We start from the raw sequence: 22,205 nt of genomic DNA on the forward strand, positions 1-22,205 counted from the left end.
AGTGCTGCAGAAAGGAAATTAGTGTATATATATATTTATATCTATGTATGATTCCTGTGCAGGAGGAATGACACAGGACTAACATCTCCATCCCTGGCCTGGGATAACACTCTAAACAATTAACTGCTCACTCTTGCATGCAGGGATGGAAATGGGATTCCCTCCCAGCACGAGCTGCAGTAAAAGCCAGCAGTCCCTGCACACAGCCATGCACAATCCCTCATGTGCAGCAGCCCCATCCCCAGCAAGGCTCCTGGGGAAAGCTGTGGGCTCCAGCCTGGCACAGACACCTGGATTGCAGGCAGGCAGGGCTCTGGGCATGGATTCAGAGCTGGAATTGTCTGGAAAGCTCCACATGCAGTGAGCTCTGCAGCATCCTGTAGTGAGCAGGATTTTTCTGGCTGGCTTTTTCACTTTCTGACATCCAGGACCAGCACAGATTTAAACAGTCCCACAATGATTTTTGTGCTCAGGTTCCTATTCCTTTCCTAACAATTCCTACTATTTCATTTGGTTTTTAAGATCTTGCATTTTCCAAAGACCTGCATCTCCCAATTTCAGTATTTGAGGGCCATGCCAAGCCCCAGGTGAGAGACCATGGCTGTGGGACAGGAACTGGCAGAGCTGCATCCACTGAACTCCAGTGTCATTTCACCACCTGCATGTTCCTGACATCACAAAGAGTTCCCAAAGTTCTTCACCAGCACCACTTGTTTCCACAACCCAAATAAGCTCAGGACACCCCAAATCCCCTTTTCCACACTCAGCAGTGCAGACTCAGCTCCACAGATAAAAACAACACCTCATTCTCCCTCTAATTCCTATTAAACAATGAATTCATTCCCTTTTTCCTGCAGGAGGGAACTCACTCTGACTCCCAGCACCACTGTTTGAGGCTCTTACTGAGTGACACTGGCAGAAAGGCTCAGGGGAAGGAAGGACAACAACATCCTGCAAAAGGTTCTGCACAGCAGAGTGTGGCTTTTTCCACACAAAATACACATGGATGGATTCAATCAGCTACCAACACTGTATTTTAATTTTTTGTCATTTTAACAGGTCCAGATATCAAATTAACTCACCCACATTTTCCCAAATCTCCCCTGAAAGGCTTCTAAAACCCTCATGTCACACTGACCAAATCTCCTTAGTCTGATTTTTTTTCAGTCTGCTGATTTAGGTGCTAGGTTACACAGCACTCTTGGGAACTCAGGATTTCACACTTCAGCTCCTCAAGAAATGTGGAGTGAAGACCATCTGGTCCCAATGATTCCTCACTGTTCACTTCAGGGGTTTGCTCTGAAATAGATTTTACTAACACTGCAAGTTCAGGTACAGCCTCTCTCCAGCTCCCTCTGTTTGAAAAGATGAAACACAATTTAAGACAAAAGTCTCCAATTTTGCAGAGAACACAGACAGCAGGAATTCACTTTTCTGCTTCAGGCCATCTTCTCACCCCTTTCTCCTCACCCTCCATCATGTGCTGACCCTGTGCTGTCCCTGGCAGATGTCCCAGCTCTGACAGGCTTGGAAAAAACTATCACAAGATCTGTATGTTATTAACAAATGACTGAAAGTTTTGTATTAATTTACTTGCAAATAAATAGGAGAATAATAATAATTCCTTTCCCTTGTCCTTAGGAGCTCTCTGGGGAAGTTTGGAGCTGGGTTTTTTCTCTTTCCAGGGTAGCTTTTCACTGGTGTTGGATGCTCCCTGTGAACACAAACACCACGTGCCCAGTATTTGTTTAACCTCCTTGGCTGTGCCTTTGCTTTGTGTTTTTAGTAACTTTCCTCAAACTATTTTATTCTTAGCTAACTTTTATCACACAGATCCCCCTCTACAAAACTAAATGCTGATGGTGGTGATGGATGTCACCACCCAAGAATGGCCATCACTTTACAGCCCTCATACCCTTGTTAGCATTCAAAAACACATAATCACGGGGATTATATGTGGTGCTTTCTATTGAGAGCTCTGGGAATCGGGGTGTATTCAACCCAAATCTGACTCCGACCATACATCCGAAATGATCATGTTTTATACTCTATCCTTATATAACTTTCATGTTTAATAATTAAACTTATATTGTTCTATTGTATACATAAATTTAGCCCCTCTCTGAATTTCCAACATAGTTTCTCACTGTTCTTCTTATGGTTATATAATAATTACATTTAATTACTAAACAATCATCACATCTAACAATTATATAATTTATCATACTGCTTACGCAGGTGCAGTTCATCTGGGAAAGCACAAAGCCTAACATTTTAGATTCTATCTTTAACTTTTTCCAGGGTTCCACTGTCACCCTGATCAATTCTGGGTTTGAGCCTGGACTCTCCATGTTTTCCAAGGCAAGGCCATTAGCTGTGGTGTGGGGGTGGGAGCTTTGGTGTTTGGGCAGGGAGGGACCCTCAGTGCCACCATGGGCTGAGCTCCATCCCAACAGGGCAGTGAGGGAAGCTGGGGACCCTCTGTGCCCACAGTGATGCCTGACCTAGAGCAGGGACTAGGCAGAGCTCAGGAATAAAGCAGGGATTTATTAAAAGGCCTCCATGGATCCCCCTTGGGCAGCACAAGAGCCCAGCCAGGGCTGCACCCAAAATGAACCAAAATGGTCACAAAAATGGACAGCTGGTCATGAGGTCTCTCACTTTTATAAGTTCTGCTCCATTTGCATATTGCAGTTAATTGTCCAATTACACTCCAGCATACAGCCCCACCCTGCTTGTTTTCTCTATCCATTCCACCATTGTTTGTGCCCTTGGGGCTGAGATTTGGGTCATTTGTCCTTGGTGCCCAGCTGGAGCAGGAATTGTTTTGTCTCCCTGCTCTGTGCACAGAGCTCAGCATCCCCTAACATGAACCCAGACCCACACAACAGAGCAGCACAGAATGTGAACACAGAAAAGCCAAACCTGAGGCATCAGTACAAACACACACAAGCCCCTCCTGTGCCTGCATGGCCATGGAAGGGCTGTTCCTGGGGGACAAGCACAGCTGGGCCCCCACAGAAGAACAGCAGAAGGGATTCCTGTGTTCCTCAGGATGATGGACACCAGGTGGGTGCTGCTCTGACCCACAGCACCCCATGGATCAGGGCTGCAGGATGGAATCCCCACCCACCCTGAGCCCAGGGGAAGATGTGCCCCAGCTCCCTCAGCTATTCCCTGCAGGGATGGAACACTGCCCTTTGTCTGAGATCACTGAAAAGCTGCTTCCATAACACCTCTCAGTGGTGTTCAGCAACAGCAATTGCTAAATATGATCAGGAAGCAATGGGCATAAAAATGAAATAACAAGTTCCACCTCACTGTGGGGAAGAGCTGCTTTCCAGGAGGGTGTGGAGTCTCCCATGTTTGGGGGACATCCCAAACCCTCCTGGATGACCCTGAATGGCTGCATGGTCTGCACAGCTCCCTTCCAATCCCAGCTGCTCTGCGAGTTTGCCTCAAGAGTATTTGGCCCCAGCAGTGAGTGTCTGTCCTGCACTAATATAAAACAGATAAACCAACACCTGGCTCAACTAAATAACAAAAGCAGGTCTGTGTCACTCTAGAAACAGGGGGAGAAAAACACAAAAGGATTACAAAACCACAAATCAAACAATAAACATGCCAAATAAAAACCACACTACAACAGTTATGTTTTGCCCACAACAGGGGAACACACAAGTGAAAACTCAAACCACCTGTACGCTGAAGTGGTACAAATTTACAGATTCCTGTTTGGCCTCAAAACCTTTTGCACTTGTCACCTCCCCTCCAGGGCTCCCAGTAAGACTCCTCCAAAGACACCAAAGATTTATTTCCTTCTTGTTCAGACTGAGCCCACCCTCTGTGGGAGAACATCTCCCAAATCTGCATGGGGAGGCAGGGGCTGGGATTAACCTGCTGCTCTAGGGGTGAACTCCCCAGTGAAGGAGGAAGTCAGACAAAGAACAGATGACAAAAGAGATTTCTAGATGGAAATGAGTTCACCAGATGACATGGAAAAGCTTATCAAGTGTAATAAAGCAGAGCAGAGCTCACTCCATGCTTATCCGAGGGTATTGCTGATTATCATTCCAAGCGAGCCTTCCACACAACTTCTCGGGTGATTTTTAGAAGTAAAAACCTTAATCTGGGCATCAATAATGTAAAACTGTTACATTCATTAGTTCTCTGTTTTACTAAGCTCTCCTTCCCCAGCCCTTCTAGGAGAAATCTCGCCTGTTTGACCCTGAATCTACTCCAAGTACCATGGAAACATCTGAATAACAAGAACGCTCATCAAAATTTAAACTTCTTACAGCACTGCCAAAGGCAATGAAATTTTTATTGAATTCCAGAGCCCTCATTTTCCACACAAAGCTGAGCTGGAGAAGAAGCCTCAGACAGCCCTGAGCATGACAAGAGTCTTTGGGGCCTTGTTTCCCATTTCCAGCTATTTCCAGGCAAAACCCTCAATCCCAGTTCCCACCACGCTGCCTCTGGTGTCTGTTCAGATCCCCTGCAGGAATCCTCCATCCAGCCTGGGACTGTTGGGTGGGAGGATCTGCAATCACTGTGAGCAATACAGTGCTCCTCCAGGATTTAGGGATGTTTATTCTGGATATCTATGGTGGATATAGGGCTGAGTCCTCCCTCCACCCAGAATGACACCCAACCCCTCAGCAGAGAGAGAAATGCTTTATAACTTGGAATTTGGAATATGGCACATTTCTCACTTTTATTTTCTTCCTCGAGTCGTTCAAAAACTCAAATCTTCAAAGTTTATAATTGTTCCAATAATTTTGATATGTGAAATTTAAAAATAATAATAATAACCAACTGGCCCTCCCTGGATGTGACAGAGCCCTGGATCCCCAGGTGCCCTCCCCAGCCCTGCCCCTCTGATGGCACTGGGGGGACATTCATGGAGCAAATCCCACATTGGAGAGGTGCCTGTGGCCCCTCAGCCCCTTCTCCAGGGCAGTCACAGCTCTGAAGGGACAGATTATGGGATGCATATTCCGAAAAATCAATGCTCAAGTGTCTCACACTGGGCACTAAAACAGCTGGATACATTTCCTCTTAATTTTTCTGTGTCCCAGTCAATTTTTTAAATGGATTCAATGCCACTTCATTTCAGCAGAGAGCAAAAATACATTCATTAGTGGTTATGAATGATTCAGGTGCCATGGAGCTGAATACCAAAACAGGAATAAATATGGATTTGAACCGAGCAGTATAAATAAATCATGGGACTATCCCCTGAATGAGGAAAAATAGCAAATATTGAATATTTTCTCAAAGTAGCACTGTGAAGTTTGTGCAGTGCACAAGGCAGTGAGATTCTGAGGAGAAACAGCAGGAGAACACACATTTAAGAATTTCCTAACTCCATCCCATAAGAAGGGGAAAGAGGATGTGACAAATTAAAGGCAGCAAGCCTTGACATGCCATATCTTTGAATATTTCCCAGTGCAGCCCTCACAGTGAGGGGGTTCATTTGTGAGTTACAGACTGAGGAGCTCCAAAGGCCAGGAAGGACACACATTTTAAGATTATTTCAAATATTAAGCTGTTTGTTCACTGAATACAGATTGCCTCTGATCATTTGGGGAAAAGACAAACTAGGGCTGGGAACAATAAAAATAATTTATGGGATCAACTGAGCCCCTCTCATGTTCACCAGTAGCTGCTGCTGGATCCAGGCACATCCTGGCACTACAAAAAATAGCTTTTTCTTGATCAAGTTCAAAAGAAAATACAGAGTTACTGCCTTTCCATGTTTTTGTCTTGTAATGACGCAAATTCTTCAGGCTGGCTTTCCACATCAATTCTGATTCCTTTCCAGCTGGGTGAATGCAGGCCCATCTTCACATCAAAGTCCCTTCTAATTTACAAATCCCAAAAATAACCTTAATTACAACCCACTTCAATAACAGCTTCTGTGTAAGGAACCAGCAAACAAGAGTCTGCAGCCTGAAAAGAAACAACTCCAAGGGCTCAGGAAAGGCCCAGATAAACGTGCCTGGCATAGTGGGGGAGTAAGGGTGAACTGGCTCAGCCCTTCCCATGAAAGCTGGGAAAAGAAAAACAAATAAATTTACCAGATTGGCACAAAATAAGGGAAAAAAAGGTGCTGTTCTTCTCAGAGCCATGGGATGAGGGGGATCCGAGATGTTTACATGGAGTGAGAGAGGAAAATGGAATAATAGAAAAGAAATCTATGGGGGATTGATAAATAATGGAGAAAGCACAGAGGAAACCCCAATCTGCCTGGAGAACAGGACATTACCCAGGGGAAATAAGAACTGTTCTCACCCTTCACTTAAATCCCCTCAGCCATCTGCCTCTGGCACAACATGGGACCCTGCACCTTCCCTTCTGGGAGCAGAGCTGGCACCATCCAGCAGCAGCTCCTGGGGGGCTCCACCAAGAGATTCTCATTGCCCTTTCACATTTTTTTATCTTCAAATACATAAAAACATTTTCTTGTTTGAGGTGGGTTTATCCTTTAAGTCATAAGAACCCCTTCTAACTAACATCCCCTTAGCCAGTAAGACTGGCTCAGCAATTCTTTTCTTCTATATCAAAACTTGCTCCCATCTCTATTCCTTCTTCAGATTCTACATTCCAAAATCTTTCTGCTAAACAGACATATTTATGAGAATTCTTGTTAAACTTTCATCCTTCCTACACAAATGGATTCTAATCACTGAGGTACAGAATGATACAAAATAAACTCGGAGCAATCTCTATAAACTGTGCCATTCACTGCACAAAAATCTTCTAAATAATCTTTCAGCTTTCCACAATTACTGAAGGTGGAACCTGGGGCTGTTTCTTGCCACACTGCACAGGTACAAATTTGCCTTTACAATCCCTTATGTTGAAAGCTGGCCCAGCACATGAGGCCAGTGAGAGCAGCAGGAATTCAGGAAAGCACAGACCCCAGTAATGCCTTTTTCTTAAATAAAAACCAGTCATTTGGGTAAAGGTAAAGAAATTGACACAGGTATTATGGATCAGGTGCACACCTCAAATCCAAGGAAGTTTTTCATATTTAAAGTTTGTGATGTTCTAGAAAAGAATTTTTCCCTCAAAGAGAGACTGCAGAGCATTGACACATTTTAACTACAAATTAGTAACAGTTAATAGATTAGGAAGTTCTAAAAGTCTTCAGATTTCAAATTAGTAAACTCAAGTGACCACTTCAACAGAGGCAAAGGAGCCTCCTTATAAAAACACTGGTCAATAATTCTAAAATATTATCTTAGAACAGTATTTTTGGCAAGGTGGTACAACAACGGATCCCTACAAAGGACAGATGTTGTTCCAAATGACATTTTACCCATCTGAGCTGTTCCAGGCAAACCCAAGAATCCTCAAGGCTGAGTCCCACCATTACCCCAGCACTGCCAGATCCATCACAAACCACAGCCCCAAGTTCCACATCCAGAACTCAAATAACCCCTTTAATCCCTAAGATTCTCCTGCACTTCAAAGAATTTTCTCTTTTCCTTGGAAAACAGCAATCAACAATTACAATCCCATGTGAAACTAAGGAAGCCAAGTTCCAGTTTCCAGCAGAACCAGTTTAACATTTGAACCCACAATCCTTCCCCCAAGTACTCCAAGTCCTGATGGAACATTACTGTGGTTGATGTGATGGTGCAGAGCTCTGCTAACAGCACCAGCAGCCCATGGAAACCCTTTGGAGGCTCCATAAAAGCTTTTTTCATGTGCTCCAGCACCTGTTTACACCCAGGTTTCCTGTTTTACACCCATTTTCCAGGAGCTCCCAGGTTCATTGTGGAAACCCTCACTTGTGTGGGGGTGCCTGGAGCCCAGCTGCAATGTGAGCAGCAGCTCTGCAATCAGCCCTCTAAGGGTTAATCACACTAAGCAGGGAGATCAGCAGCTCTGCAATCAGCCCTCTAAGGGTTAATCACACTAAGCAAGGAGATCAGCAGCTCTGCAATCACTGCTCTCATGGTTAATCACACTAATGATCGTTTAAGCAAATGAGCAGAGCAAGAAGCATGCACTGTGCAGATGAGTGTGGGACTGGGAGCAAAAGCACAGCCAGTGCCAAGGACAGAGCCAAAGCTGCTCCAGCCCAGAAATCTGAGCTTGAGGAACTGAGCCTCCTCCCCAGCCCCACAAAACCTCCTGTGGTTCTTTCCTTTCCATGCAAATTCCCAGAGAGCAAAGCAAAGTTTCAGCCAATTATTTAAAGCACAATGATTTGAGTCTTATGGTTTCTTCTGAAGCCAAGAGAACATACCAGGGTGGTGGTAATGAACTCTTATTTTTCTGGAAGCACCTTCCTAAAATACAGTTTCTTCTCTATGTGGCATCTTAGGATGTGCTACAGGAAACAGGCAAAAGATAAACACTATAAATCAGAGCTATGTTAGTGCTGACATTGTCAGTAAACAAAGTTATTAATTATACATGTACTGAGAAAGCTGAAAAAAAATTATTTGCCCAAAGGGGAAAGGAAAGGCAAAATTATATTTTAAAGATTCTCCAAAGCGTGGCACACAGCTTATAGTAAATCATTAGAATTTAGTGAAATGTTTGTTCTGCAGCCCTGACTCAGCTCTGAGCTGTGAGCTGCTATAAACTCACCTCAAAAGAGACTTTCAGTACAGAAAGTGACATATTTGAAGTTCTACTTCAGCCTCTTTGGTTCTTCCCTGTGCACAAAGCCTGCCTGAGCTCCCTGGCCAGCAGCAGCTCCATCCCTGGCACTGAGCCATGGGTGCTGGGGAAGGGACCAGTGCCAACCCCTGGGAGCCCAGCCCAGCCTGGCCTTGGGCACTGCCAGGGATGCAGGAGCAGCCCCAGCTCCCCTGGGCACCTGTGCCAGGGCCACAATTCCTCACCCACCAATCCATGACTCTCCAGAGGCTGGGGTCACCAGGGCAGGGTGGGATGCTTTGCACAAGCCCAGGCAGATGTTCTGCTGCCCTTCCCTCACTCACCTAATTTCCCTTTGTGCCTTCCTGCCGTTTGCAGCAGGAGCTGCTCCATGACCCTGCTGGGCACTGAGGTGGCACTGACTGCCCTGTGCTTCCCAGGGTCCTTTATGAGCATTATTCCATCAGGATAAACAAATAACAATTGGAGGTTGGAGCTCCAAAACACAAAGCAGAATTATTTCCAAAGGCTGCCAAAATTGTTGCACCTCCTTCAAGTCCCATTCCACTCTGCCACATTGCTGTGGAACAAATACATTGTGCTGCCCAAGGGAACTGCTCCAACTCCTGACAGACAAACAGCATTTTTTTGGGAAGCTTTTGCAACTTGCACGCAATACAAAGAGAAATCCTGAGTAATCCTACATTCTGTGCATTAACCTGTCAGTAATGGGGGGTTCCCGGGGACCTTTCGAGTGTTGTAACTGAGGATGAGCACAAACCCCCTTTTATTCAAATTGTGCTCACAGAACCAAGTGCTTCACTGAAGCTAAAAGCATCTGATGTGAGAGACACACAGCCTGGGGAGTGGCACTGCCAGAGCACAGGGTGCTGAGGTACCACAGCACAGCAATTTATATCCCCACCTGCAAAGGGCTTTGTTTCATGTTATACTGAGACTCCATTTAAGCTCCTAAGGATGTGAAAATAGAGATCACAGATGCAACCTTGGAGTCAGCACTGGAAAACAAACAAGATCAGCAGAGCTGCCAGAATTTGGGACTGGTTAGAAAAATATTCAGTATAAAAATAATGTTCTGCCCTTCATTAACCAGTAACCAGCCTGCTTTGAGCCTGGTTTCCTTCCTTGAGTGTCTTAGATCCTGTTGCCATTTCCCTCCAGGCCTGCCCCCAGCACCTCTCTGCAGAGAGCGCCTTCACCTTTTTTAGGCAGCTCATATTTGCCTCCAGGGCTTCCCATCCCCTCCAGAACACTGCCAGTGTTTAACTTCCATAACCAAACCCCGTTTACTCCAGGAACCCAAACTCCACCGTGGTTTTCCTTTAAATTATTCTCCTCACGAAGACAAACTAATTAACTGCAAGACTATGGAGGGAATCAGCCACCACAGATAAGAGCCCTCCTCCTTCCCACAAATTACTGGATTGTTTCATCTCTGCAACTTTGGGAGAAACTTCCCTGCCAAGGACTAGAGCTTGGATAATGAGACATCCAGTAATGGCAATAATCTGGCTCCCATTAGAGAAATCAATTATCTGCTGGATGAGAGTCAGCTTAACCATCATAAAAATTTAACTTGAAAGAAAGTATATGTTCACTTTATGGTATGGACTCCCTCTCAAGACTGATTGATGTGTGGTGTTCCTCAGCATTTCAACTTTAACATCACCCTCAGTTTTCATCACGAAATTTGGTGGTGTGAAAACAGTGCAAAAGTTTCTGCTGAAATGGAAAAAAAAATTTAAATCCCGTAAATTCAAAAAATTAAACTTGGAGCTTGGTTCACCCAATTAAAATGGAAGGATGACCCTGATGAACAGAGAAAAGTACTCACCATTTAGGGCACAACTCCTATAAAAAGAGTCTCACTTGGAGGCAAAAGGCATTTTAATGAGCTGCTTAGTTCACACATTCACATTTCTTGGAAGTCTCTGGCATGTGCAACTTAAAAATTACTACTGAATCTTTCAGCTTTTAGTTTGCAATTGAAATTCTGTCATCTCCTTTTGATGGGGAGTAAAAGCAGTATTAAAACCCCTATAGCTTATCTCTGGTACATACATCTACTGTGTCCTTGAATCCTTCAAAGCATCCAAGAGCATTTGGGACCATGAGCCAGCTGGGCTTACCTTTCCTACAGCATTGTATGAAAAACACACTGCAAAAAGAGTAAATCCTGGGCTGGGCAAAGCCTGTTCCAAACCAAAAAGCACATTTTTATTTTGGAGACCAAAAAAAAAAAAATTCATCCCTAAATATAAACCATGGGCAAAACTCTACATTTTGTAACTGCCTGTCTATAGGCCAAAGGCAAAGCCTCAGCTTTCTGTTTTAAAAGCCATTTTGGGGGAAAAGGATTTCTGTCCCTAAAGCAGCAGCTGGTTCAAACCCCTGTTAATATGATCCTCATTTATTAGAAACTCTGCCTGAAAGAGAAAGCAGCCTTTACAATCCCCTCAGTTCAATATCAGTTTCGACATTGTAGATATTTAAGACACTGCTGCTTAATTTAGTAACATTTTCATGATCCCCAAGGATTCCTCAAGAACATTTACAAGGAAAACCATTTGTGTGAATTCTATGGGTTACTGATCATTTGGTTTTGTCTTTCTTAATGGGTTTTTTAGATATATATATATATATATATATCTCATAAAAAGGTTTTGTTTTTTTTTTTAATTCCACATGTATCTCATCTCCCTGGCATGTGCAGTTCTGGATCTTACCTCCCAAATCCCTACACCATTCCACTATGGAAACACATCCCAAGGCATCTCAGCCCTGTCCTCATTCACCCCTGCCCATTTGGGGGCTGTTCTGGAATTTTTTCAAATCTATTTGAAAGCTCTGCAGCACCTCTGCAACACAAAGAGAACTTTTCCAGATATAATCAGACTTGGAGCAATCTTTGTAAATTGTGCCATAACTGCACAAAAATCTTCTAATGAAGATTTCAGCTTTCCACAATTACTGAAGGTGGAATCTGGGGCTGTTTCTTCTCTCACTGCACAGGTACAAATTTGCCTTTACAATTCCAGAGAATTCCAGATGTTTCATGTGCAAGAACCTCATGATTAAATGTTGTCAGATCTTTGGAAAAGAGACTTTGGAAGAGGAAGAGGCTCCCTTGCAGCAGGATGATCTGGGGGCTGCACACCCCGTGGTGCTGGGGACGGTCCATCCAGAGGGGCTGAGCATCACCCTTGGGATAATCCTGGGATCATCCCAGCCTCCTCCTGGCCACAGGGATCCACCCCACTGACCAAGGCACACCCAGCAGCTGCCTGAGCCCAGGAAAGGCTGGAAATCCTCCCCAGCCCGGAGCTGCTCAGTGCCCCCTGCCTGGAAGGTGGCAGCAAGGCACAGATCATGGCCTGGCAGGGCTGCCCTGAGCTGCTCCTACAACAATTTCACATATTTCACATTTCCCTGCTCTCTGACACCCTCACAGAATGTTCAACATCTGCACTGCTACCAGAGATATTCCTTGAAATTCCAGCAAAGCTCACTGGTGACTTTTGGAAATGCTGCTAAAGAAAACAAATGTTGGTGCCCCCATTGAGAACCAAGGCAAGATCTCTTCCACGTGTCAAGGGCTGGACAAATGTTCCTCCTGGTCTTAGAAAAACATCAAGACAGACCAAAAACCCTGCAAACTTACAACAGTCCAGCTAGAGAACAAGATTTAGACATTGAGCAGGAAAAGCAGAGGTTCTGCTGAGCCTGTGGAACAGGAATCAGGTCACAGTGTTGAACACAGGAGTGGGGCCTTTGCATGATGCAAAAAACATCTTGGGAAAATTCACCTTTAGTATTAAAAATGACAGCTCTGCTGAAGATGGGCTTTTCTGGTGTCCAGGCACAATCTGAACAAGTGATGTAGCCTGAAAATAACTCTTCCCTGTCCTTCCTCTCCATGTCCCTGAATATCTGCTTATAACCTTTCCATCAGCAAGCCTTGCCTTGAATACAAATGCAAGCAGCAAAACTTCCCAGTTAGTTGAATTCACAAGTGAACTGCATTCACATCAAACTACACCAAGGAGCAACAGTGAGGACTTTCAGAAAGCCTTTCCAGACCATCAGTGAAGTGCAGTGGTAGAGACCCAAATTCCAGGGAGTTCAGCTCATCCACCCTCCACACCAGACTCCTGGGCTCTGCCCTTGTTTGCATCGCTACAGGAAAAAGCCTCTAATTACTCATTACATTTTCAGGGCAAGAAATAACTGCTGTGAAGCCAAGGTGTTGTTTTCCTTCCAAGAGCTTCCTCAAGCAGCACATCCTGAGACCCCCAAAAAGGACAATATTTTGTCCCCCACGTGAGCCTTTGACAAGTTGAGGTTCATGCAGCATCTCCTGAATCTCTAATGGAGGAGCAGCCCATTATCAAACAAAGCCCTGAGCTTAATTAGAGAGGGAAATCGATGAAGATCATCTAGAAGGTATGAGAGAGGTCTGAGCAATTTTCAGTGATGGTTCAAATTTCTTCCCTGGAATTGTTTTCAATAATAATGAAAGCTTAATGCAAAAATAACAGTTAACCAGATATATTACTCTGCTGCTGCAGGATTTAATGTGCTTTGCAAACAGCTACAATTTCTGGGGCAGGATGGCACCAGCTTTTATCACAGCTGCCCCAGAGAACCCAGGAAAACAAGCCCAGGGTTCTTCACATTCAGGCTCTTCCTTCTGCAGCTGTCCTGGTTCTGTTTTAAAGAAAGTCTTGACTTGTTTCATACATCCTGGCACATTCCCATTTCATTTTAATAACAAGTCATATGTTAATAGATGCATAATCACAACTAGTTTTTTAAGCCAAAATCTTCAATTAAAAATTTAAAATAATTACATGCCATGAGTAATCCAAGTACTAGAGACCCCAGCAAGAGCAAAGGCAGCAGGGAAATCAAGGTGAGGCAACCCTGCCAACCCCCCAGAACACAGAAATCACTGTTCCCTGACACTGCAGGACCAACACTCAAAAACATCCTATTTTCTGCTGGAATGAGGCTTTGCCATTGCTCTAAACCTTGTCAGCTCTACTGAAAATATTTCCAGCACTTCCTTCTAAAGCACAAAGTGGACAATTCCATCAAAACATTTCTGCATTTGGTTTTTTCCACACAATTTGCTCTGGCAGCATGAACGAGGCCGTGATCAGCCAGTTGCCACATGCAATCTCTGATTTATCTTTACAAATACCCCAAAAGAAGCTTCTCTTGTTTTATTTTTAAACTTAGTTACATTCACACAGTGAGACATTTCATGTATAATACTTAAGATGCACTATCAGACACTGAATGCTGTCCTAGGCAACTCAGAAGTTGATTTTCTGCTATTCATAAAACTCACTGAAAGGCAACAACAAGCAACAGCAAAGAGCAACTCTCACTCTTCTCCCACAAACACAGGGACTTCTTTATTTTAGAGGCTTCAAACCTGCCATGTCAATTTTATAAGAGAATGAAAATGGAAATTTTTCTTGGTTTGTGATTTTTCTGGTTGATCATTAACTGCAGTAAACATTTCAGCAGGGAGAGAAAGCCCCCCCAAGCTGCAGGTCCCACCCAGCACCAAGGCAGCCACAGGAAGGCCCTGAGTGACCTCACTGAGCCCCAGCCCCTGCACAAACCCCCAGGGTGCTGGGCACTGCCATAAATTTGAAATATTGCCCAGATGAAGGCTGAACCTGTGACCTTCCCAGTATTTAACTGCCACTCTGGCTCTCCAGGCTGAGCACATGAAATACAGGAATAACTCCCTGTTTGCCCAGCTCTGCTGTCATCACTTCCCAGCCTTATCTGAGGGAAATGCTACGGATTCTTTCATGCCTGGGGAGAGCAAAACAAATTTTTCCAGTGCTCTCAATTCATTACAGGTGTTGTAAATAAGCTGGTAGCAGCACCCACAGTGAGGGGAGAGCCCTGCCACTACAGCCAAGAGGGAGGTGACTTTTCAGGTTCCAAATTCTTGCCTCCACCATGGGAAGTGTCCTGCCCCTGCTTGGCCTGGACTGTAGTGACCTGTGGGATTTAACCCTTTTCTGACCCAGAGATGGGGCACTGAGAGGTGTTTGAAAAACTTTTATTCCATTTTCAGTCTCATGAGAAGGGTGAGACAATACAGATATAACAATTCACACCGTCACAATCAGAAACCCACTATTTTCTAATTACATTATGAGCATTTCTTGGCCTGTCAGCTTTTGTCATACCATGCTGTAAATGCTTTAAAGCCAATAATCTAAAATTCACCTTTCATGGTTCTATTTCTCCAAAGTATCTGCTCTTACCTGCAAGGCCATCCTTTGAAACTTGTTCCTAGTTCCATTTCTCTCTCAGCAATGTTTGTCCTATTCCATGGCATCTCTCAGTCAGCATTTCTTATCTCAAGGTTTGCACTCAGATATGTGAGCCTTCTGTCAGGCTCTGAGAATTCTCTACAAACCCATTTCCCTCAGTGACCCCTGCTTGTGCACCCCAGAAGAATTGAGGAGGTCCCTTTTGCCCATTCTGTGACACTTTAGGTACAGAGGTGCCCATGTTTTGTCCATTCAGGGTTTGGTCCTACCCCAGTGTGGGCAGGATTCAGCAATGTCCAGCTTTAGGGAATGGGATTGTGGGATTGTCTCAGCCACAGCTTTCCCTGGGTCATTCCCTGTTCCTCCCACATGAAGTCACCTCTCACATGCACCAGGCAAGGGCTCAGTGTGTGAGCAGTGGGCCCATGACATCTCCAGTTTGCAGGTACACAGATTCACTGAATGGTTTGGGTTGGGAGGCACCTGCCAGGTCACCACATCCACCCCCTGCCATGGCAGGGCCACCTTCCACCAGCCCAGGTTGTGCCAAGCCCTGCCCAGCCTGGCCTTGAACACCTCCAGGAATAGGGCAGCCAAAATTCCTCCCCAAAGGTAAGGAAATGTCTCGACTCTGCCTCCCAGATACACAATGCACATAGAGAGATTGAGGACAAATTTGTGTAGAATCCTTCTGGACTCTTCAGTACCTTCCTAATCACGTTAAAGGCCATTTTCCTGATTCAGTCCTTCTGAGATGTATGTAGGGGAACAAATCCCAATCATTTTTAAACCCAGCATGAGGGCAATAGAAGGCTCCTCTAGCACCTCATATTTATAACACAGGGGTTTCAACTATTCTCAGGCATGTGGAACTGGTGACATCCTTAAGTGCCACCAGTAGGATCTGAGTAACTGCACTGAAGGCACCACTTCTCCCAATTGAAAATGGTGCCAGAAATAACAGAAAACACCCCAGGAACTCCCAGGACTGGTGGCTGTACAGTCCCATATAAACTGGAAAAGCTTTCCCCAAGCACTGCCTTGTACCCTACACAAACCCAGGGTAAAACTCATTTATTTTCCTGCCAGTGGAGCACAGCCCCAGTGTGACACACCTGAGGGCACCCTCCCCCCAGGGATGGTCAGGAATTTCATCCCCACTGCCATGGCAGGACAATTTCAGTGGCCAGCACCATACCAGAGACATCTATTTGCTTGTAGGGTTTTGTAACCTTGTCACAGGACCCAGAAAAGCTGCTCAGGGAGCAAAGGGACCTTTAAAAACATTCCTGAGTCCATGCAAAGTCAAACTTCCAAGTGGATAAAGCAGGTTGCTTCTTGTTGTTATCTCATTGCAGGGGTTCCATACTGTTGTGTCCTATCACAAAAGTTTCATACCTTGGTGTTTCTCATGGGCAGCTCCTCAGAACACGGACTCTTCTTCACAAAGCAGACACTGACTGCAGTTCCCTTCTCACCCACCTACCCCACTCCTTTATAGCATCTTCTTCTCACTGCTTACACCTGTGGCCTGTTAAAGGCAGGCCTGCTCCTCATCTTTGATAATGGGCCCAGCTGCAGCTCCTTAGGGCTGAGATTACTTTCTACACTATCTTTATTTTCTTCTATTCTATCTATCTCCCTACAGTTTCTGCCTGCAAATTTCAGTCAGCCCCTACCTGGCACTGCCAGGAAAGCTCAGTCAAGAGCAGCCCCAGGAACACCTCTCCAATTCCACTGCCCTAACACTGCCAAGCAATGGCACCACCCCTGGGCACACAATTCCATGTCTAAACTGCCATGAGGAAATGTTATTAGAGGGAAAATGATTGGCTGCCTGAGCACAACCCCAGCACAGAGTGAAACCTCTTACAGAAAACAAGGGCTTCAAGGAGAGCTGTAGAAAAATACAGTACCCAAAAATGAATTCTTTGTCTGAAATGCTGCCAGACTCATTTCCAAGAATGGCAGAAAGAGCTTAAATTAAACAAAATCATGCTGTTATTAGGTGGGGAGAGATGACAATTTCTTTGGTCTAGAAGGAAATGATCCAGGGATCAGGTAACAGTTATTCAAGCTATTCAACCCTGCACCAAAGTACAGTAATGCAAAAACACAATTACTCCCTACAGTGACCTCTCAAGGAAAGTAAAATTAAGATTAGAACTAAGAAGTAAAATCAGAAATGTCATATCTGAAATGCACTCTGTAGAATCTTTAATATAATTTAATACTCAAGGACAAAGGATTTTCTTTCCAGTGCCAGGTGTGTAACAAAACATCAGCATGGAAGGCCTGGCAGAACACCCTAAATCTTCACAACCAAATGAAGAAATCCTTGATAATGGTTCAGATAAGGAGCAAAAGAGTTGTCCCAGTTCACTTTGATCCCAGGTGACCCAGCTGGAAGTGCTGCACTAAGGCTCCTCTCAGCTTTATCCACAACTGCTTAATTGCATCATATCATTAATGTTATTAATTGCTGTCACTGCCCATAAAACACAAAGCCAATTCTGTAAAACAGAGAGGCTGGAACTGAATTAAACACAGCACACATGAGCTGTTTGAAGCCATAGTAAAATGTTCTGAAGCCTCAAGCTTGGAGGTATTTCCCAAGCCAGAGCACCAAAGTTTTATTCTTTTGGCCAAAGATACAAGGCAAGAAAAAAGTGAGGTTTTTTATCTGTGACCAGATAGAGTCTGAGTGCTTCCTTTGGGTCAGAAAACCCTTCCTTTTGTTTATAGAAAACCCTTCATTTATGGATGTTCAGTGAATGAATTTCTCCCCCCAGAATTAGTTTTTAGACCAACTTCGTAGCACCACAGTCCACGCTGAACCAAGTCAGGTAAGCTCTTATAAGGACCCTGCACAAGCCACGAAACTCCAGAGAAAGAACTGGAAACCCCTACTAGGGTCCAATCAATAAAAAAGAGATTTCCTCATGGAGTGTAAGAAAGGCAAGGAAGGCAAGCTTTTACCTGAATTCTTTCCCACTCCTTACCAAGTCTATTTTCTTTGCTTACCCAATCTGCTTTATTTACCTTTTTATGTATAGTAAGATGCTTTTAAAAACTACATTATCAATATTTCAGTACTTTTTCCAGTAAAAATAGCTTGCAAGAGTAAGCAAAACAGTTACACACACAATAAACCAGCATATTACCAAATATCTCTGCTTTTACCTTCTCTCTAGCTCAATGAAAACAACAATGTATTTAAGGATTATGAAAAATGCATTAGAGATGTCCTTTCCAATGACAGCCAGGTTGCAGAACCACAGGTTGACTTTCAGATGGGATCAGCCACTCTGTGGCCTTGGCCCTCCTTCAGCTCCATGACATCAACCACATTTGATAGATAGAGCAGCTTTAAAGCACCCTCAGGCTGTATTATAGCAGCACATTGCTCATTTGGCTATTTAGGAAATCAGAAGCAGTTTGGAAATAAATCAGAGTAACAATATTTATAACAGGATTGGAGGGGGCACAGAACAAACTTGGATATTTAGGTATTTGGGTATCTGGAGAAATGTTCTCTGTGCAAATGAAACCTCAGACCCACCTTGCACTGCCAGCTCTGCCTGTGCCTCCAGGGTGTCGTTGCCGCTCTCAGCGATGCAGGTGAAGGTCCCGGCATCGGCCTCGGTCACATCCCGGATCTCCAGCACCCCCCCTGGCAGCAGCTGGAACCGCCCAGACCTGCGACAGGGACACACAGGGACAGGGTCACTGCAGGGACATGGCCTTACACCTGCACACACAGGGACACACAGGGACAGGGTCACTGCAGGGACATGGCCTTACACCTGCACACACAGGGACACACAGGGACAGGGTCACTGCAGGGACATGGCCTTACACCTGCACACACAGGGACACACAGGGACAGGGTCACTGCAGGGACATGGCCTTACACCTGCACACACAGGGACACACAGGGACAGGGTCACTGCAGGGACATGGCCTTACACCTGCACACACAGGGACACACAGGGTCACTGCAGGGACATGGCCTTACACCTGCACACACAGGGACACACAGGGTCACTGCAGGGACATGGCCTCAGACCTACAACACAGGGACAGGGTCACTCCAGGGACATTGCAGGGACATGGCCTTACACCTGAACACACAGGGTCACTGCAGGGACACTGCCTCAGACCTGCACACACAGGGACACGGTCATTCAAGGGATATTGTAGGGGCACAGCCTCAGACCTGCACATACAGGGACACACAGGGTCACTCCAGGGACATTGCAGGGACATTCCATGGGTCACTCCATGGATGTGGCCTCACACCTGCACACACAGGGACAGGATCATTCCAGGGACATGGCCTCACACCTGCACACACAGGGACTGGGACATTCCATGGGTCACTCCATGGACGTGGCCTCACATCTGCACACAGGGACAGGATCACTCCATGGGTCATTCCATGGATGCAGCCTCAGACCTGCACACACAGGGACAGGGTGACTCAAGGGACATTCCATGAGTCAGTCCATGGGTCACTGCAGGGACACAGCCTCAGAGCTACACACACATGGACAGGGACATTCCATGGGTCACTCCAAGGACATTCCAGGGACATGGCCTCACACCTGCACGCACAGGGACAGGATCATTCCATGGACATGTCCCAGATCTCCAGGGTACCCCTGGCCAGCAGCTGGAAGCACCCAGACCTGCACACACAGGGATCCTGTCATTGCATGGACATGGCCTTGGCCATACCCTGGGTCCCTGGGATACCCTGGCCAGACCTGCACACACAAGCTCAGGGTCATTCCACGGACACCACCCCAGTGTGGGACACACAGGAGTTATAATTACACCACACTGAAAATTAAGTTCAACCCTATCAATTCCGTGAGAGCAGCTCATCTTTTTGCACTTGCAGCTTCACTTGTTCTTAATTAAATGTGATTCAAGGTATTTAGTCAAGAGCAGCCAGAACTGAAGAAAAATGAGGTATTGTAATCACATAATTAAGAAAAAGGCATTTTGCAGATCCAGCTGGAATGACTGACTGCTTGGAAAGCTGAGGGAAGTACGACAGGAGAGGCTGTGCCTTTACAGCACAAGGACAGCAGTGCACATTATACAATGTACAGGAACTGAATTTCTGTGAGAAGGTAAGCCATCCCTGAGAGATGAAATACTTCAGAATAAGATACAGGTTATAAGAAATTCAAAATACAGACTGATCAGGTGACAAAGGGTCTGTACAGAACCTCCCCCTCTGACTTGCAAAGGGCAGGGAAGGGTTTCTAATCCAGTCCTTACAATGTGTCTGCTTTTGTTAAATGGGCAGATAAAGGTGGCACTTCATGCTCAGTGCAGCCACATCCTCCTCCCCTGCAGCCATCACTGACCTTCACCTGATACAATTTGTACAGGATTTTTCCAAGTTCCTCCAAGTTCCCACATGAAATACCAAATAAACTCTCCAATAACAAGCCAAGAACCCCAAGCCAGGACAAGCTGTGCCTGGATGCTGACCCAGAGCCATTCTCATTTGCAGCTGGAAAAGGAAGACTGGGGGAAAGGGAAGGGAATCTGGTGGCTTCCTGCCTGGCACTCTCAATGGCAGAAAAGGACTGAATTATGTCAATATGTGAACATTACAACAATTGCCTTTCTTGGTCTCTATTTGGAATGAAGAGCCAATGGACAAAAATCAACCTCAGTGCTTTCTCCATTTGAAATTTTCCTAGAATTACATCAGTAGGACCAATCCTGACCTTCCTGGACAGGTAAATTGTTGGGATACAGAGTTTTGCCTCATCTCACTATTATTTATCAGGTAAATACTGATTTATGATCCTACTGTAACTGCTGATCAAATCATTTAAAAACAGAGCAAAGAAAACCATAAGTGGCATTAAGTGTTAAAAGCAACCAAAGAGATGTCCCTGCCCAGGTGCTCTGTAAGGAAAGCCACTCTGTTCCCATGAGAAACACCAGGACTACAGAAAGGCTGCCTTGGAAGGAGTGCAGAGAATTTGAGTGAAGATATGAGTTTGAAAAATCATATTAAGAGTTTCCCAAATGCTGGGAAAAAATGTCCCAGCTTGCGTGGGAATGGCACATCAGACAGGCTCCAAAACCAGGCCTAAAGAAAAACACCAGAGTAAGACAAGCCTGGACCTTGACACATCATCCATGAAATGTTCAACCTTCTTTTATTATGTAAAACAGCAGCTTTGGCTTTTTGTTCTTGCAGCAGAGAATATGCTGAGGGCTGGGATGAAAGCAGGGAGCTGGATCTGCCAGGACAGCAGGACATGGAGCAGGGAAGGAGCTGTGCCCCAAGAACTGCCACTGTCACATCTGAGGGATTGATCAAAGGCCATCAGCATGACTGTGGCATTTTGAGGACATTGATGCCTTTTCCAGGAGATCCTTTGTTACCCTCTGAAAGCAACACGTGCCTTAGGGTGCTCCTTTCCCACTGCCAGCCCCTGGAAAAGTTACTGACAGCAGTTAAGGTGTTACTAAAACTATTAAAAACTATTCCTCCTTGTCCTAGGGGATCTCACAAACCACTTGCAGCATCAGAATATTTGTGGGAATTCAGCCACCTCAACATGTGCCATGTTTTTATTCCCTTTGATTACTTTCCACCAGAAAGCCCAGAGTTGAGTTCAATTTCCCCATAGGTGATTTAGTGGAAGTTTAATGGAAGAAAACAATCTGCCAGACTCCTTGGTGATTCCCTCTGTATGAATCAGCTGCGGAAAAATTCTGGACTTAAAGCAAAGCTGCTTTTATAATAAAGCAAAACATCTTAATTTTGTAAGGACAATGAAGCACTTTCACAAAAGAGTGAGGCAATCGGATTTCAGACACTGGAGACAAAGAATCAGCTTAATAGAAAAGTGATAACATAATTTCAAGTGTCATTAAAAGCAACAAAGATTGATCACTCAGATGTCAGGGAAGAGGAAAATCAAATTCCAGCCTTTTATATGCATTCCATCCAGGCCTCACTTGCACCCCATAACATACAATTACTGAGCTACTCTGGATGCCTCACTCACAGGCTCTTTGTGTTTCATTATCACAAAATATAGTGAGCCTTTATTAATTTACTGTAGTCAAACTGTCAGTTATACCCTGAGGTTTGGGCTTTTCTTCCCTCTTTTAAATTACTATTCCCCAAACATCTTATAATCTATTTGCTGTCTCAGTAAGTACAGCAGATAAAATTAGACAGTAAATTAGATTATTTTGTGGGATCTACTACCAGGA

At 44.9% G+C, this 22,205-nt stretch overlaps 1 protein-coding gene across 9 annotated transcripts in view; it reads right to left on the reverse strand.

The window, feature by feature from the left end:
* Nucleotides 1–22,205, reverse strand: part of NEO1 (neogenin 1) — a 185,162-nt gene that overhangs the window by 75,862 nt on the left and 87,095 nt on the right. For all 9 annotated transcript variants that reach the window (XM_074549631.1, XM_074549632.1, XM_074549634.1 and 6 more), the window contains exon 5: nt 18,508–18,644. In XM_074549631.1, coding sequence (XP_074405732.1) covers nt 18,508–18,644 — 137 coding nt within the window. The remainder of the gene's footprint in view (nt 1–18,507; nt 18,645–22,205) is intronic.

Source organism: Zonotrichia albicollis, chromosome 11 (genome assembly GCF_047830755.1).
Source record: "Zonotrichia albicollis isolate bZonAlb1 chromosome 11, bZonAlb1.hap1, whole genome shotgun sequence".
NCBI lineage: Eukaryota > Metazoa > Chordata > Aves > Passeriformes > Passerellidae > Zonotrichia > Zonotrichia albicollis.